This window comes from Schistocerca piceifrons, chromosome 1 (assembly GCF_021461385.2).
Source record: "Schistocerca piceifrons isolate TAMUIC-IGC-003096 chromosome 1, iqSchPice1.1, whole genome shotgun sequence".
Taxonomy (NCBI): Eukaryota; Metazoa; Arthropoda; class Insecta; order Orthoptera; family Acrididae; genus Schistocerca; species Schistocerca piceifrons.
In genome coordinates, this window is record NC_060138.1 from 675,646,900 (window position 1) to 675,664,435 (window position 17,536).

The 17,536-nt window shown below is 43.6% G+C and overlaps 1 protein-coding gene across 1 annotated transcript in view; it reads right to left on the bottom strand.

Annotated features, from left to right (window-relative positions):
• LOC124765611 (potassium channel subfamily K member 18-like) overlaps positions 1-16,017 on the bottom strand; it is a 54,966-nt gene extending 38,949 nt beyond the window's left edge. Inside the window, exons 1-2 of the mRNA XM_047249139.1 lie at positions 15,921-16,017; positions 2,260-2,415 (exon numbers count right to left, since the gene is read on the bottom strand). Of these exons, the coding sequence (XP_047105095.1) occupies positions 2,260-2,415; positions 15,921-16,017 (253 nt within the window). The remainder of the gene's footprint in view (positions 1-2,259; positions 2,416-15,920) is intronic.
• Positions 16,018-17,536: the final 1,519 nt, after the last annotated feature.

The following is a 17,536-nucleotide window of genomic DNA, read 5'->3' on the forward strand; positions in this document are numbered from 1 at the left end:
GTTTTGGGAATCGAGCGACAAAGATTGGATTAACTTTTTAGTGCATTCCAGGTCCATAGGATGGATTATCTTCATTCTCTGCAAACTCCTCCTCCAGCTTCCTCTTGTTCCTCCTCCTGTTTACTCTTGCTTGTATTTCTAGACTCTTTACAGCCCTGTCTGCAGCCCGAAGGCGTTCCTTGTCTAAAGCAAGCATCGCTCGTTGTTGTGTTCGTAGATTTTGCTACCATTCTCTTCAGTTGCAGTTACTGCAACACTGTTCCAAAAGGTGGTCATGTATGAACACTTATCACATTTCAGTTGTATTTCACTAGCAAGTGTTACGTGCTTTATTATGGAGAGTTCCAGACCAACTTCACTACAATGAATACATCTTACACAGTTTGAAAAAAATTCCTTTGAGAACCGACATATCAAATATTTCATTCACATCCGATTCGCCCATAAAACATTCATAGTTTTCACTCACTGAACCAAGCTTCTTCTGTGAAGTATTTTCTTTCCCACTTTGACTGCTATGGGCAGGTGTACTTGAGAGGTTAGGTTCACTCACTTGGTTATCGTCTTTATTGTTTACAGTAATAACACATACCTTTGGCTTTCCAACATTTCTCCTTTTCTTAAAAGCCTTCAGAGGATTTCTAATAACTTTACTTTTACTCATTATTATACTTCAACAAAACAGAGACTCAAGAAACAGAATTAATTACGTATATTTTCGAGATAACGACAGAGTAAATAAACATGAAACAATCGACAATCACACCAGCGATATATATTGAACCATCACAGGTTAGCCACAACACATACTTTATCTCACATCACTAAAATGTACCTGATGAACACGGACGTTAATAATAACACCATTTGACAGCAGTTTAACAGCGCCACAGTGGGTCACGCCCATGTAGAACACATTTCAAAAAAAATTTAAAAATAGTTATAGTCTTCGGAATTGAATAAATTATATATCTATTAAAAGGTAATAGTCTGCAGATTCAGAAAACGCAAAAAAGTAAAAATTGAACTTTTCATGATTTTGAGCCTTTCCGGAGCCCCTTAAGAGTGAATACCTAGCTGAATGTCCTGCACTGTTTGTAACTCCCAAAAAGTTCACCTTCGACGTTAATGGTGCGAACCTTTGTGGTCACTGTGGCGCATCATTTTTCACTGGGTGTTCATGGTGCAAGTTAATGGTTTGATTTGAACATTTCGTGAAGGTCGACGATGTCCGTTTTGTGAAGAGTAATACATATGTCCCATAATAGGTTACTCTCTGCACCTCTCGAACACTCATTTTCCGTCGCCCTCCTGATGCAAATGGTGAATCAATAGTAGCAAAATTTTTTCTTGTCATGATTATTAACATAGCACTTTCAAATAACCTTACTAAAGGTTGTGCTTGCGACCTCGCACACGATGGGTTCTTGTGATAACACAAGCTTTAGATGACTTATGCATATAAATAACCATTCAGTCTTTTGTCTATTGCACACAGATTATTTAATGATACATGGCGCCAATAAAAGACCATAGTAATAAAAGAGAAATAGTGGCCAGCAACATGCAATAAAATATTACACTGTTGGAGCAGTGGGCAAACAAATTCGCTACGAAAGTTTGTCGGTATTTTTTTCTGCTTTAGTGTCGAAAAATTTTGTTTATATCCGGCAATCTGTGCTCTGATGACGACATTATGGTGCACTAATTTCTATACAAATCTACTAACTCAAAGATGGGTTTTTCAAACCACTGATGTGTTTTCAAGAAATTTGTATGCAAAAAGCAATCTGTGGCAGTTAAATCAACAGTAAGCAAGTTAATCATTTAAGTATAAACATGACATATACAAGAAATGATCTGACGATCTCCTAAGTTAGTAACTTACGTAAACAGTTCTTACCAAAAGCTTGTTGAGAATGAAGCAAGCGAAGGGAGAGCTAAATTAGTCCATAGTAAATCCGATACTTTGCTTGACGTACGTCAGTGGTAGAGGCTAATTAAATACTTCTTGCTGCCTCTCTAAAGGGTCAGCTCCTAAGTAATCCGAGAACTCTACCGCACGCAAGTTGTGCGAAGACAATGCGCGCCTCACCTCGGGAGCCATAGGGCGGTTGCGACGCAGGGTGGCCGTCACTAGGGGCTTCTCTGGAGGCTGCCGCGACGGCGGGGGCGGCGAGGCGGCGGCGGGGGCCGATGCCTGGGCGGCGCCGGCCGGGGGCGGCTGTGCCGAGGCCCGCGGAGGCGGCGGGGGCGAGCAGCAGGCGTGCGCCTGCGAGTAGGCGAACTGGAACGTGTCGGCGAGCAGCGCGCCCAGATTGGACAGGCAGAGCAGCATCAGCGGCACGCCCACAATGGCGTACACCATGGTCGCCACCTTGCCCGCCGCCGTCTTGGGCGCCAGGTTGCCGTACCCTGCCGACAACACAGGCGATGCAGGCTGCACTGGCAGCACAGCTAATGTAGCGAATAGAAACAGGTGTGTGGACGACTGAAACAGGTCTTCTTTGTGAAATACAGTGGCGTAGGTGAAAACCGTTCTTACCGAACGTTATTGAGGTGTTCATCACTTTACAGATATTAAATGACTAAGTGTTTCTTCCTTTCGGAATTGAAGTCCATAATCAACATCAGCTTAAGATGTGAAACTCTTCTTCCCCTGAACCCCCCCCCCTCCCTCTTCCCGCACCCTCCCACCTCTCCGCCGTCACCTCCCCCCCCCCCCCACTCCCCCACAGAATGAATACACTATTGCATCAGTGGTGATTTGAAGACAAATAATCTCTGCAAGTCACCTTAAGTTATTTGGAATTCCCTTCCATATCTGAAACGCACGCTGGTTCCGATCATGAAGACTGCTGGTTGGAGGCTGGTATGAAATAATACGTTTCCTTTTGCTATCCATGCTCTATAGGTAAAAAATCAGACAAATAGACAGGACAGTCAAGGATCCGTACTTTACGCAAGTTGAGAACTGATACTCACCCCTGACACATTGCAAGATACCACGTGAGGGAGGGAGAAAGAGGTGTGCATTTTATTTAGATTTTTATAAATGAAATGCAGGGAGTGTTGTTCAACATAAAAATGGTGTATTCAGTGAAACTGCATTAAACTGTATATGCAATAATTATTGAAATTTTATCAAATTCAGTAAACATTCACTCACAAATTATTCAAATAATGATAAACAAAAATAAAGAAAATTGGGTCGCCAGATACTGTAGAAAGTATTTAAAAAAACGACAAATAGAACTCAATTGACACCAAGAGCTCACAACAAGTGAATTATATAAGGTGCCTGCCTTGGTATTTGCCTTTTCACATGAGCATTGTATGACTTCATTACAATTTAACATATAAATAAATTACACGAGATGGGTTGACCTGGTGTAATAAATGAGGAAGGAATAAAAAAAGCAGCTGAACATATGACTCTCTTAGCGGGCAAACGGTGAATACTGTGCCTTGCGTCTTTATGAGCATCTAACACATTGCAAGGAAATTGAAGAAAGCAAAAGCAGAATGTGCAGCTAGGAAAGTGGGCGTTTTCTGTATTACCATGTTCATAGCGTGGTCGGTGTGGCGGTGGAGTCGGCTGATTGCGTGCGGCTGCATCGAGACTCTGCCGGCGACGTAGTTGATAGCGTCTAACATGCCCTACGCTGAAAATAGTGACCGAAACCTGCTATTGGAAGTTATCATTACTGGACGACGGTATGCGTCCATCTGAAAGTGCAAACCTACTTGAAAGTGCATTAAACAAAGCTCAAAATTGTTCTAACAGTACTACCGTCATCGGACATGTAGTAAATCAAAATGATCCTGAGTGAAGCTCTTGATAACGCGCACAGTGAGTGAAGCTTTCTACTTGGATCTAACAAACTTTGCTCTCTACGCTGTTTGCAACGAATGCAAAGTGCATTGTCTCATGACAAGCGATAAGAGAATTGTTGCGATTTATCTGAAGCAGTCAAGAGTGAAATCCTGCCTCCTCAGAAGCAAAATTCGGAATCCCTAATACTAGTGCGCTCCTCGCACCTAGAGAGAGAGAGAGCCGCTCCCCTCCAGTGTCTTGTCTCCGCCCTTCCGTAAATTACAGGTTCGTTTGAGCAGTTACCAGAATGCGCCAGACAACAGGCTGTACTGCGCATGCGCAGCTACGATGACGTAGGCAGCCCGTGCTTGGTGCTTGCTCTGCTCATACGCTTTTCTTCGTCGTATTTCTGGTGGGGCATCACGTGACCATGTGTAGCCGTGCCACCCGTGCGGCATGTTGTTGAGAGGACATACTGAGTTGTACTTAGAGCAATTGTTTTATCATATCCCACACAGATAAAGGATGCAAATAAGGAAGCAGTTCTTGCCTTTTGAGTCATTTCAAAATTAGACTCCACAGCTCGAAGTACCATAAAATTTTTGACAGATTTTTTTTTTTTAATTCATGCTCTGCAATGTTGTTATGTAGCATTTCCAACACGTTTACATCTGCACATCACTGCAAAAAGCTACTAGGATGGAATACAAATTACTTGCAACAAAAAAAGAGAGAGTTTCTTGTGTAGCTTACACCGGAATAAAGGACAATAAATTTCATGACTATTTCAAAATGTGAAAAAATTAACATGGTTGTCTATGAGACAAAGAAACTGTACAACTGACAGTTTATACTCTACTCTAGGAATAAATATGAAGCTATGTGGGGAGTTAAAACGATAAGACATGGTATGCTGCCAGTCTAAAATTTAGCATAGAATGGCATTCTATAAATTTAAGACGTAAACACAAATTAAGAAATAACTTCAGGGCCTGAGGAAGTACGAGACAAGTGCCTTGTGATCGAAAAACACTTGCACAGAAGGCAGATCTATAAAATTCTGCTACAGCTGTCATTATATTTGAAACAAAATATTTAGTTCAAAACCACTGACCAAATTTGCCTACTTAGCTTCAAGTCACTGTTTACGTATGTTCGTACGTATATAGCATTAAGAGATCTTACAGTGTCATACAAGGAACAGGACATCAGAGACTACTCCAGCAGCATCGGAATTCCATAAACCGTACTAAATGCTTCATTCCGCTCTAATTGCACATTTCTATGTCCAGATGGACTCTGAAGTTCCTGATATTCAGCTTTTCATGTGGTTCTCGTGATACAAATCTTCTTGGAGGTCCAGTACTGTATTCTCATATTTGGTTCTTTATTATGGTATAACGTCATTCGTCCCAGAAAATGAAAATTTGCACTTTAAATTGAACGAGGTTGAAAGTAGCCAATAGCGCGGAATGAAACACTTCGTTTCGTTTCAAACAAACTAACTGCGTCAGCGGAAAAAAAAATTAACTCAAGCCAATTTCTCTATAAAACAGACATAAATAGCTTCATTAAGACATTAATGGTTGATTACTAATAACCTGGAAATAATATAAAATCAGAAAATTGAAACTACTAACTTATTTTGGTCTTTCATGGTTATGAGAACGTATATTAATTCACTTGATGGCTCCCGGCCACAGAAATCTATTTTGTTTTCATTTGACCTGTAAACGAAGACACGGCCACGGGTCACGTGAGGAAGGACCCCCCCTACTATAACTCAGCTTGCTCTGCGCATGCGCGAATCTGGCAGCTTGGGCGCGCCAGGAAAATTTTTCCGGGTAGCTTCTGGCGACTTGCTGCTACTGCTCGTACACCAAACAGCCACGCTCCAAGTAGCCAGAAGCGGGAGGAAGGCACTGCTCATACGCGAATTCAGCTCTGCGCATGCGCACGAGCCCGCTGGCTACTGCTCATACGAACCTTACGTATCTTGTACTATTTTTCAAAGCGAACATGAGATTCTTGCTAATGAAGAGGTCCGTTTCAAATTTTTTCCCCTCCTTGCCGTCGCATTCCGCGAGGAAAAGAGAGCCATACACTGTGTGAGACAGAGTATACAAATAAACCAAGACTTCTCCCTTTGAGTAATGCCGCTACGTTCCCAGGTGTTCTGCTCGCGGGAAACGGCCAAAATTCCCCGGGCCACTTGAGATTCTTGGACACCCAAGTCGTGCTGTTGGTATTCAGCTCGCCGCTCTGTCCGTGTTACCTAGAATCGTGGCAAAGCTGTTTTTCGCTCTAAGTTTATAGTTTCCGCTGCCTCGGGCACACGTGCGAATGTCCACGGCTTCCCTTGGCAGCGTGTTGACGTATGCAGCGTCTTCGCCTGTCGCTAATCCTCTGGGGGCCTGCCCTCTGTGAAGCGTGCCGACATAGGCGCACGACCGCCGCTCGCCCGTGGGCGCACTACCTGTGTCCACCTGGCCGCCAGGCTTCCCAGCTAGGAACGCATCAGAAGAATTCCTTTCATGCACAAAGTGTACGAAGTTTGCAAAGAGAAGAATCGTAGCCCTTTGCTTAATGACACAATAATTCCCTCCATCACACTTAACATATATTGCAATAAACTAATGACTGATTTTAAAAGCAATTATCTCCTTTAATTAAAAACATGAAAAGCTCTGACGCTTTTCAACATGTGTCTCCATATGTTGCATGAAGACTTTTCTTTTCGATATTCTCATGATGGGTTGTGCCCGAAACACGTCACTACATAAACATTTTTGAACGGAAAATGATCAGCTAGTCTAGCGACCTATTCAGCAGAGGCATAAGTCTCCTCAAATTTCTCAGGGAGTTAGTTACGTGACCTGCAGTGTGGAGGCTCGCATTATCCTACTGAAATATGTCATTTGTTTCTGTTGTCCGTGGTATGCTGTTAGTGGTAGCTTCCAGTAACCTGTTCCCATCGGTACGTGGAGGCACTTTGCCGGTGACCTCTGTTCGGATTACAGTTGTTGCCATCCGTATACTCGTGAAAGGCAATCGATCAACCCAACACCTTTTCATTGTGTAGTCCTTACGGAGGGACCCGCGGTCATTTATTCCCACACAGTAGTCGTTATTCCACCTCGTCCCCACTCGGTCTGCAGTCATTGAACTGCAATTAACTGATGTACGGTGTGATGCTTCTATGACCTCATGACATTGATTCGACCTTTCTCAGAGTCCGAGAAACGGCATTAAGCTGCACGTGTGCGCCGTCTGTGCCTGTTATGTTTCAGTCTCCAGCTGAAAAATTTCAGCAACTTTCGACTCACCCTATTCTTCACCTTACCTCATTACTACACTGAAAATAAGGATGTGATTTTGATCAACATATAGCGCAGGAATGGAGGTAATGGAGCATTTCGTAACGGCTGGTTAAGATGATCACAGTGCAACAATTTTCATTTCCGTGAGCGTAGCTAGTATGATGTGCCTTGGGTAGGTAGAGTGGATGAATTAGTGACAATTTCACGTTTCAGCAGAGATGGAGTACATAGCAGGGCACGACATGCTTGCACATAGCGTATATGGTAAGTGATTGGCCGTTTAGTGACGTTTTTGCTTTCGTTTCAGCCTAGGACGCTGAGATACTGTTCCCAGCCACATTACAACTCTGAGGAGAATTCGTCAGACAACAATAGGAAGTATAGTGAAGAGGAATACATCGTGTCCTAAGCAAGACACTAAAGCCCCCAGAAAACAGGGTAAGACAAGTACTAATGCGATGACGAAACCGAACTGCACAAAGACATACACGTGAAGTAAAATTAGTTCGCGGAAAGATTTGAAATGTAACCCACATGTAATGTGCGTTGTTTACCAGTATGAGGTACCAGTTTCTGACTAATTAAAGGACGTTTCCATTCCAACGCAAATTCTGATTTCCAAAATTGGAAATACAATAATCATAATTAATAAAGAACAACATTATCACTTCAAAAGGGAGGTAAACAAACAGAATATCTGATATTAGGCCAACGGAAATCCTCGTGAATGCCACGAAGACATTTCTATTCGTAGCCAATACAGCGAATAACAGTGTGCTGAGGGACTGGCATTTTCTGTCCATTTTTTAAAATTAAATTTGTACTTACGTTACAAACATTTCTGAACACTATTTCACATGCCCAACACTTCCTTGTTCCCATAACTGAGAAGACGACTACATAAAAATGTTTATTTCCCACATTCTGGTGCAACCTCACACACTGTACCACTGAAAATGAATCTGATTCGTCACATGCTTCCATGAAGGGGCATTTCATGTTTTGGTGACACCCTTTGGCCCCCAGGCTCCTTAATTTGACCACTTGTGAATGTTTCTGTAGTGAAAGCTCCAACCACATATCTAAGTTATAGGAGCCCGCCCTCTCTCCCCTTAGCCGACCTGAAAGAAGTAATCAAGCAGGAAGCGGTAAAAACTGATGGTGACAGCTTGGAACGCGTATATACTAACTTATAACGCAATATTGATATCTGCGTTCGAAAAAAATGCCGTGATCTGGCTAATAGTATCTTTAAATTTTAAGACGAGTAAAAACAGCAGCTAATTAAGAAGTTTTTCATCGAAGAAAATAGCTTTTTCACTGAAAACAGGTAGGCACCGTTATTTAAAAAAATAGCCGTTCGTCTTAGGTATGCGTCTCACCCATTTATTTCGGTATCTCCTCCCATGTACAGCTTGTAAAGTTGTGTGGTCTGTGAAACTGTTAAAAAGCCTCAAACTGGGCTACAAAAGCCACCTAAGCCACACCTCGTGGGTGAAGCGCGAGATTTTGAATATTAAAAACCCCTCTCACAGCACTTTTAAATATAAAAAATGACGTTCGTGTAAATTCTAAGTCAAAACAGTGTGAATTCTAACAGCATTAAACCTAGTAATTAATTTTTTCAGGCCTCATTACGAAACTACTGTGCTTGTAAGGGTTAAATATAGAGCGGCCTCACAACAAAATTGAAATCAATAAACGAGATAGCTGACTGAGACAGTGGCGTAAGAGAGTGAAAGGATGGTGAAAATTTCGCGTGCCCTGTAGAATGGTGACTTTTGTAGGCCAAACAGCCAATGCCGAGCAAAGGAAACCTCCATTCCGTTCGGCAATCAAACCTGAGGTTCTGCGTTCTAGAGGCAGCTCCGCTAGCCAATAGGCCAAGAGCTACTGACATGTTACTAAACGACACGTAGTTCAGAAGATACGACGCCATGAATGTCGAGCTGTGTGGAATCCTTTAGCGTTTTATTCGTGGGAATCTGATTCCTTAGAGCATCTGAGTGGCGGGATTACTGGTTCAGAGTAAAAAATGGAAAACTATGTAAAACATTAATCAGAAACATTTCAGAGGTCACAGACATGTCAGAGAAAAAAAATAAATGCCAATCGCGTGTAGTGTGGCGCATCAAAAATCTCCGTTTCCAGTTACTAGTTACGTCAATTAAAAATTGTAGTCAATAATGTTACAATGCCTTGTTCAAGTTTGACGGTATTTGTAATTCACAAGCGATGCTTCTCACAGTCGATTAGAATCAATTGGAAACCTTCTGACTAATTAAACATGTATGTCGGACTGTTTCTTGACCCAGAAAACCTGCCATTCTCCCACAAGGCATTTACCAACTCCGCTATACATACACGATTATGTACGATGCAGAAGCAAATCGATCGTCGCTTATTTAAAGGCGCCATTTCAGTGATGTATGGAAATTCACAAAAATATATCTCCATATTTCTAAAGTATTTACATTTCCATATAAATATGATGACAGTAATACTTCTATGACACTATGCAACTGTGAAAGTGTTAACTGTATGAAACTACATTGGGCAACAAAATGCAAGGATCACTTTTTCGAAACCCCGTAGTTGTCTCCCGTTGCGACATACACGTTTGAAATTTTGTTCAAAGTTGTCTTCAACCTTCCTCTGTATTTGCGCGAAACCGTGGCGCCCTGTGACGTCACCCTCGGGCTCAACGACGCTTCAAAGAGCAAGACAGCAACGCCAGAGTTCAGTGACTTGTAAGTTTCGTTAATGATGTCACATTGGCACCAAATCTCACTACAATTCTAGTCAACGGCAGTGTGAACGTGTTACACGATGGGAAAGTTTTTATAACTTGTCTTGGCCACACTTCACCCCTTCTTTAGACGCGTTCGCGACGGTGGTCAGAACTGCTATTCCCAGCGTTGCAGTCACGATGTTTTCCTATGACTGGCCGACGAAAATATTTCAGATACACCATCCCTCAGAATCGACACGAAGAGGCCCCAGAGAGTGGCATAAAGGGCGCCAATCAAATTACCCCTTTTCCTTGTGGTGTTGGTTCCCACACATTTTAGCAGTCGGAAACGACAGTTCGCAGTATGATGAACAAACAGCACCACATCCTTGATAGCCTTTGATACTGGATGACCTTTGAGAGAGACCGTTTGCCGTTTTATTGATGCGTGTGCGGATGTCACACACCCCCGTGATCTTGTTACATGAGAACGTGAATCAGCAGGGCTGGAAAAGCGTAAGCACCCTTTTCTGATTGGGATCAAGTTCATACTTCGCCGAATGGTTTTGGACCGTCCCTGGTAGTTCCCAACAGTACACTAGAGTAAAAATTGCGGTCACACTGCACTCCAAAGGAGTGCAATCACGTTCAGTGGGAATGAGCCCCACAAAATTCTTGTAGAAGTGTTGAAATGGTCGTAAGTGTAGAAGTGTCAAAGGTTCTCAAGAACATCGTCCCTGTAGCTCATAGCACTGCGAATTGTTTTTGACAGCGAAACACGTGGTACTCAACGCCTTAAGGAAAGGGGTGGTTTCATTGTCGCCCTTCATGCCAACCGCTTGGGCTTTTCCCTGTCGGTTCTGAGCGGCGGTGTGTCTGATATGTTTTTCTTGGACACTCATAATAAAACCGTGTGATTTCAACGCTGGACGTCGCGGTACTGAACTCCGCCGTACAGCCATCAAACAAGGGTTGAAATGTGGGCAGAAGTGGCTGTGATGATCTGTAAATCGTGTGAGGCGTCCACGATGGGGTTGTGCAGAATTGTGATAAAATTTGGTGCCGATGTGATATCATTAACCGATACGTCACATCGTCAAATGAACTTCTGAACTCTCGGTTTTTTTCCCTCTACGAACATTGCACGTAAGAACTGGCCTCAAGAATTGCGTTTATTTCTGTACTGCGAACTGTCAAAGCGTTTAAATTATCCCCTCTTTGCCAAGGACTTGTACATGGAGTTGGACTTGGACGGGACGCTCTGTGTCAAAGTTGAATACTCATGTAATACAGTATTTCTGCAAGTTATTGTGTTCTCTCATTATTTTGATTTCTCCCTCAAAACCCAAGCCTCGTGCCGACGGGATAAGAGTGCTTTTGTCGACGATATTTTCCTGTTGTTGTTGTGGTCTTCAGTCCTGAGACTGGTTTGATGCAGCTCTCCATGCTACTCTATCCTGTGATCCTAGATCACTTCAATTTCCTAGGAAATGGAAGAAAATTATAAGGAGCATGTGGGTGAACTGTTGTCATGTTATAAAAGCTTGTCCGTAACGTTTCTCTGAAATACACTTTCTTCATGCTCATTCACTGAAAATCGCGAATCAGTTGCTAGTGAAATTGGCGAGCAATTTCACCAGCATACTGCAGACGTGGAGAGGAGATATGCAAGAAATTGGCCTTCTGCTATTTCGGCAGACTACCGCTGCTAAGGATGCGCCAGATGTAACCTACAATTTATAAGGGCAGCAGAAACGGGTACCCGATTTACAGTTTCATTAAAATTTCTTTAAAATGTCGAGTCATAATGTTGTTTATTGTACTGAATCTCATGCGCTTTAATAGTAACTAACACCTTCTTCATTCACTATAAATTAATGGATTGCCCGTGAATTTTTGATAAGTTGTACAAGAAACTGTAAAACACAAGGAAAATTATTGAGTTTCTTTTGGTTTTCATTTCGTACAACCGCTTAGTGAGCTGAGGTATTGTAAGGATTTAAAAACAGTGTGAGCTTGTAAATAACATACAGCGATTACGTTCAGAAAAAAAGAGATTGCATCGGTTTTTATTCTTAAGGGGAATACGAGGTGAGGGTTGCCAGGGAGGCGAAATAACATGAATCCAATAGCCCATCTCGCAGGAGAAAGGAAACGCAGGAGAAAGGAAACGCAAAGGAGACTAGACCATTGAACGTCCCCTCTGACGGCGACTACGAACAGAAGAGAGCAGCGATTTGCGGCAGCAACTCCTAGAGGCCTACCACAGCCATCCATGTCACAAGCCAGAAGACCCTGGTGCGTGACTTGATTGGCAGGGCGACTCTGTTGATGATTCGGCCTATTCCAGCGTGAAATGGGGGACTGTTGATGCATCAGCAGAAAGGTGATGGGCGAAAAAGGCGATCTTTTTGTGAAATGTAAATAATAAAAATTTCTTACTTTTGAGATCGGGAGAAGCTTGTACACTTTATCAACTGTGTGAGATGATTTTTATTGAATTTTACTCTTTGAATTTTATTATTTGGTAACACACAAGTGATTATTTACTAGAGGTTTTCACAATTATTAGTAAATTTCCTGTACTAAACATTGAGAGAGGACGAGTCACTTGCCCACTATTTTTCATATTCAAGGCTATTGTTTAATGTTGATTTTACACCCAAAACATCGTTTTAGCGAGGCGGCAGGAAGTATCAACATGAGCAGGCGTTGATGGGAGTATCGACATTGTTAATGCATGTGGATCTTCATGGTGGCTCTCCTTCGAATAGTGTTTTCTGGAGTTGAGAACAAGCAGGCAGTTTGGTTATTTAATAGTAAATCCTGCAGTGGAGGTATGCAACTTGGAATCCACATGCAGATATTAGGAAAAGGTACATCTCGAATCACTTACCAGGCACAGAATACTATTCCCAAGAATGCAGAAAATGCTTTCGGCTGAAGACTCCGGAAAACTACCTATCTCGACATACCTGTTGGGCACCTCTAGCCACAGCAGGAGCAAGGGCATGAGGGAAATTTAGGTTGCCCGACCAAGGTATTTCGACAATGTCTTAAATATCTTTGTGAATTCGCGAGTTTCCATGTTCACTGAGGACCGGTCGCTGTCGAGGGAGCCGTCAGGGCAGGTCGGTGTGGCCGAGCGGTTCTAGGCGCCTCAGTCTCGAACCGCGCGACCGCTACGGTCGCAGGTTCGAATCCTGCCTTGAGCATGGCTGTGTGTGATGTCCTTAGGCTAGTTAAGCAGTTCTACGTTCTAGGGGACTGATGAAGTCCCATAGTGCTCAGAGCCATTTGAGCCATTTGTAGCCGTCAGGTTGTGTCATCCCTCTGCTTGACACTCTTTTCGGAAGACTCAGGCCTTCTAAAGAATTTTACGATGTAACGCAACATTTATGGCAGCTCTGAAATGGTACGTTGGGACACTAAACGACTAAACTCTTCTGGGGGCGGCTGCATGAGTACCATTGTGGTGTTTACCGAGATCTGATGCAATGCAAGGAAAGGGAAAACTTGTTCTCCTAACTCAGACTTCAGTCTCGAGAGGATTCTGGTCATGATTATTGTTATTGCATTATTCGTGCCCCATGATAAAAAGTTACAGGCGCCGCATATCACTGCTCCGCTGACACTTGAACCACGACCGACACTGGAGACAGCGCTACACATACAGAAAGGGGTATAGTACTCCTACTCCAGCTTGTTAGGGCAAGCAGAATTTCAGTCTCGCCACTTGTTCTCAGCTGCATCAACGTAGTGTGATTTCTGTGTAGAATAAATCCATAAAAGTCTTTCAGCGTTAGATAATGTCAGATTGTGTTATCCACGTTTTGAAGCAGAGTAAATAATTCAGTCAGAGACACGTTAGTCTTTGCCAACTAATCGCCGCCCAGCGAAGTATTAAGTATTTGTAGCATCTATTGGTGTTGCCACCAGATCATGATTTGTTTGTCATCACGCTTAACTTGTATAGTGTAACCTATTTTATGATCAATAAACTTGTGCCACACTTTTTATAAAAGATGAAGCCCATGTCGATAAAATAAATCACGTGTCATCATTTGACTACAATAATGACAGGGGTACAGTTCAATTAAATTATTTTGGCATTCAAAGTCATTTAGATGTCGATAAAAGTGATAACCTCTAAAGCAGGCTAACAACACCAACAACCACAGTCAAAGGGAAAAATAAATTTAATAGGTGCATGGGCCAGCCAGTGAAGTGGAACGTTTACTAGTAAAATTGTTACTATCAGGACGTAAACTCATAGTCGCCTGTAGCCTTTAAAATCGTACTGCACGACCAGTGCAGCCTTGCAGTTTGGCGACCGCTACCAGAATCCTAAATTGATGGCATCTTCTGTGACCGTCAGATGCATTTCCACTACAAGGTTTCTGTTTTCACTTATTGAAATTCAGTTGGTGCACCGAGGTAAATTAGTTTCTTGTTACCATGCGAATTTCTGGCGCTCAATACATTGATGATTTGTAAATATGTGTTTATTGTTTGTTCGTATTTTCATTCATTTTTTGTTGTGATTTCTGTGTCACTTGTTGGCAGTTCCTGACGAAGAACGCATGGGATGGGAGACTATCTGTGGCTCTTGCATTTTATCGTACATTAGGATTGTTTCATTTGATATGCGTTGTTGGGGATTAAGAATCAGTGGCACACCAGAGGAAATTTCAAGGTAGAATTGTGTGGCATTGCGACGAGGAGCAATTGAAATCTCGCGGGAGTAAAACCTTGAATACAAGCCCACTAGAAGCAAGGCACGTTTGCTCCAAAGTAGTGTGCATATTCGAAATTCGTCACAGATGGACCATTACTAGACTATTAACACTAATCAAGAGAAAGTTGCGGAGAATTCTCACTCGAATGTAGTAGCTGACATTGCAGACATGTCGAAAGCAGAATTTTCTGTTCATCACGAGTAATTTGGTCATACAAAGCAGCAAATCGACATGTAGACTCTGCAGGCACAGCAAGACGTAACGTTAGTGAGAGGGGAAGATGACGAAGAAAACCACAAAGAGGAAAGTAATCGAGTTCGTCTAGTCCCAGAGGTATTAGCGGAGCATCTCGAGGCCCTCATGCGATCCACATAGGAAGCGGAGGGTAAGAGATAGGAAGTGGAGAAGAAGATGCAAGAGAGAGAGAAGTTAGCTATGAAGGATTTAGAGGAATTAATCCCAAGGAAATGGAGAAGATGAAGGAATTGGTCACAAAGGAGACAAGGAGATACGGATGGTATCTTGTCAAAAATATAGAGCAGATTAAGAAGGAAGTTGCGAGTGTTAAGGAAGAGGTAGAAAAGTCAAGAAAACATCAATAGACAAGCGAGAGGTTGCGAATGAGGCAAAACGATTTCCCACTTCGGGAATATTAGTAGCCCAAGGAGCACGCAAGGACGCTTTGTTAGCTAAAGAACGAGTGAAACATGCCAAAAACGAAATATGCAAAACCAAAAAGTTTCTTGCCATGCTCCAAAAGCGAGGAAGAAAGATCGACCAGCACGCGAAGTGCATTGAACAGATCGACAACAAACAGGCAGAAATATCAGAGGTTAAAGAAGAGTAGAGTCGGATCACCTCACTGCAAAACGAGCTAGCAAAAGACATCCAGCAAGCACGTCCTCCCTCGGGCATGGGTGTGTGTGTTTGTCCTTAGGATAATTTAGGTTAAATAGTGTGTAAGCTTAGGAACTGATGACCTTAGCAGTTAAGTCCCATAAGATTTCAGACACATTTGAACATTTTTGAGCTATCGCTTGATGGACGTGTTGCGAAGGTTTTTCTCTTGGAGGCAACAAGGCGATCTGCTGCTGGTACTGTCGTTGTCGGTGTACGGCCCGACTGGAGTGAAAGTGACGCGTCGTCACACAGCGGCGGCACACTTGGCGGCAGCAACAAGCGCCGCTCCACGCTAGTATATTATTACCGACTGCCACACAAAGCGCAACATTGGCGGGCGGACAATAAAAGGGGAGAATAAAGGAGGCAGAGGAGAGAGTATCGGCTCACGTGAAAGGCCCGGCCGCTCTCACGCGCGTCTGCCACAAAAGGAAGGCCACTCGACGCCAGGCCGCAGCCGACGCCTGCGGCGCAGCGGTCATTACTGGAGACGGCGCGCCCGCGTGCCATTACGGCGCTCCGCCCTGGGCGCAGCCACGCGTCTTGTCCCGATCAAAGGCCACGCGTGTTTTAATTATTGGCCGTCATTAGCGGACCACCGGCAGCCGCTGGCGCAGCAAGCTGACGGCCGCTTCCAGCCGCGCATCGGAATGGGCGATAATGCCCGCCGTTACCTGCGCCGGGTCTGCGCCCGGCGGTTTTGCGAACGTGGCTAATGGATATGGACGCCGAGGGCCGCCGCTGTACCTCTCTGCCAGTTGTAAACAGCCTCAAAGGAGGGACAAAGGATCCCACGTTACGAGGATAGCCTCCGAAAATGAAAGTGGCGCACCTGGCCAAATAAATATCTTACAGACTGTCAAACACGAATAAATCAATAGAGTGCCACAAAGCTGAAACAAGTGAGCGGAATACGACGCAGAAAAATGAAATTACTTGGTACAAATGAAAGAGCATTGTTGTTGTAATTGTTGTTGTTATCAGCTGCTACAACTACGTGCAAGAAAATTAGAGGTGCGTGACGCGTTGTGCGCAGGCGGAGACAGCTTTGCAGCGGCGCCAGTGTATCCCCTGTCATTGTCTGTAAACTGAAGGTGGAGAGGGGAAGGAAGCAAAGGAAAGGAAAGGGGAGGGACCACTGCTGTCACCTGCGTGGGGACATTACGCGGAATCGGAGGCGCCGAGTGAAAAATGTGTACTGGACCGGGTTTCGAACCCGTGACCTCCTGCTTACCTTTTTTTTTTTTTTTTTTTTTTTTTTTGTAGAGGAGCTTGAAATTTATAAAGCAAAATATAGAGAACCAACCAACTGCTTAACTGGCAAAATTACTTTGTGCCCAATGCCTTCTTTGCTTTATTTCACAATGTTTTTCTACTAGGTGAGGTAACCACTGCGCCATCCGGGACACAGCGTCATCGACACTGCACGGCTTATCTCAGCTCCCCTCACGGTCGATCCACACTCCCATCGAGCGCCACCTATCCGCAGGCTGTGGCTATTTCCTCCACATTCACTCTTACGAGATTCCACCCTCAGGAGGTCGGACGTATTTGTGGATTCGCACTGAAGAGTGTGGATTCATTTCCCATCTAGGTTCAAATGGCTCTGAGCACTATGGGACTTAACTTCAGAGGTCATCAGTCCCCTAGAACTTAGAACTACTTAAACCTAACTAACCTATCGACATCACACACATCCATGCCCGAGGCAGGATTCGAACCTGCGACCGTAGCGGTCGCGCGGTTCCAGACTGTAGCACCTAGAACCGCTCGGCGACAACGGCCGGCTTTCCCAGCTAGTCCTATTAAATTGTATGAATGTGTGGTGTCTGCGCTTTCAGACATTTTCGAAACAACAGACACCATACATTCATATAACGCTGTCGTTGTCCCACTCTCCTACGCCAGCGGCTGTATACTTTTGTAAGAGGCAAAGTAGGGCTATAAGCGCCACATTGCACCACCGTTTCTGCTTCTTACTCTCCCTAGAATAATTTATATGCTCGGAAAATTAGTGCTGCAGTTATTA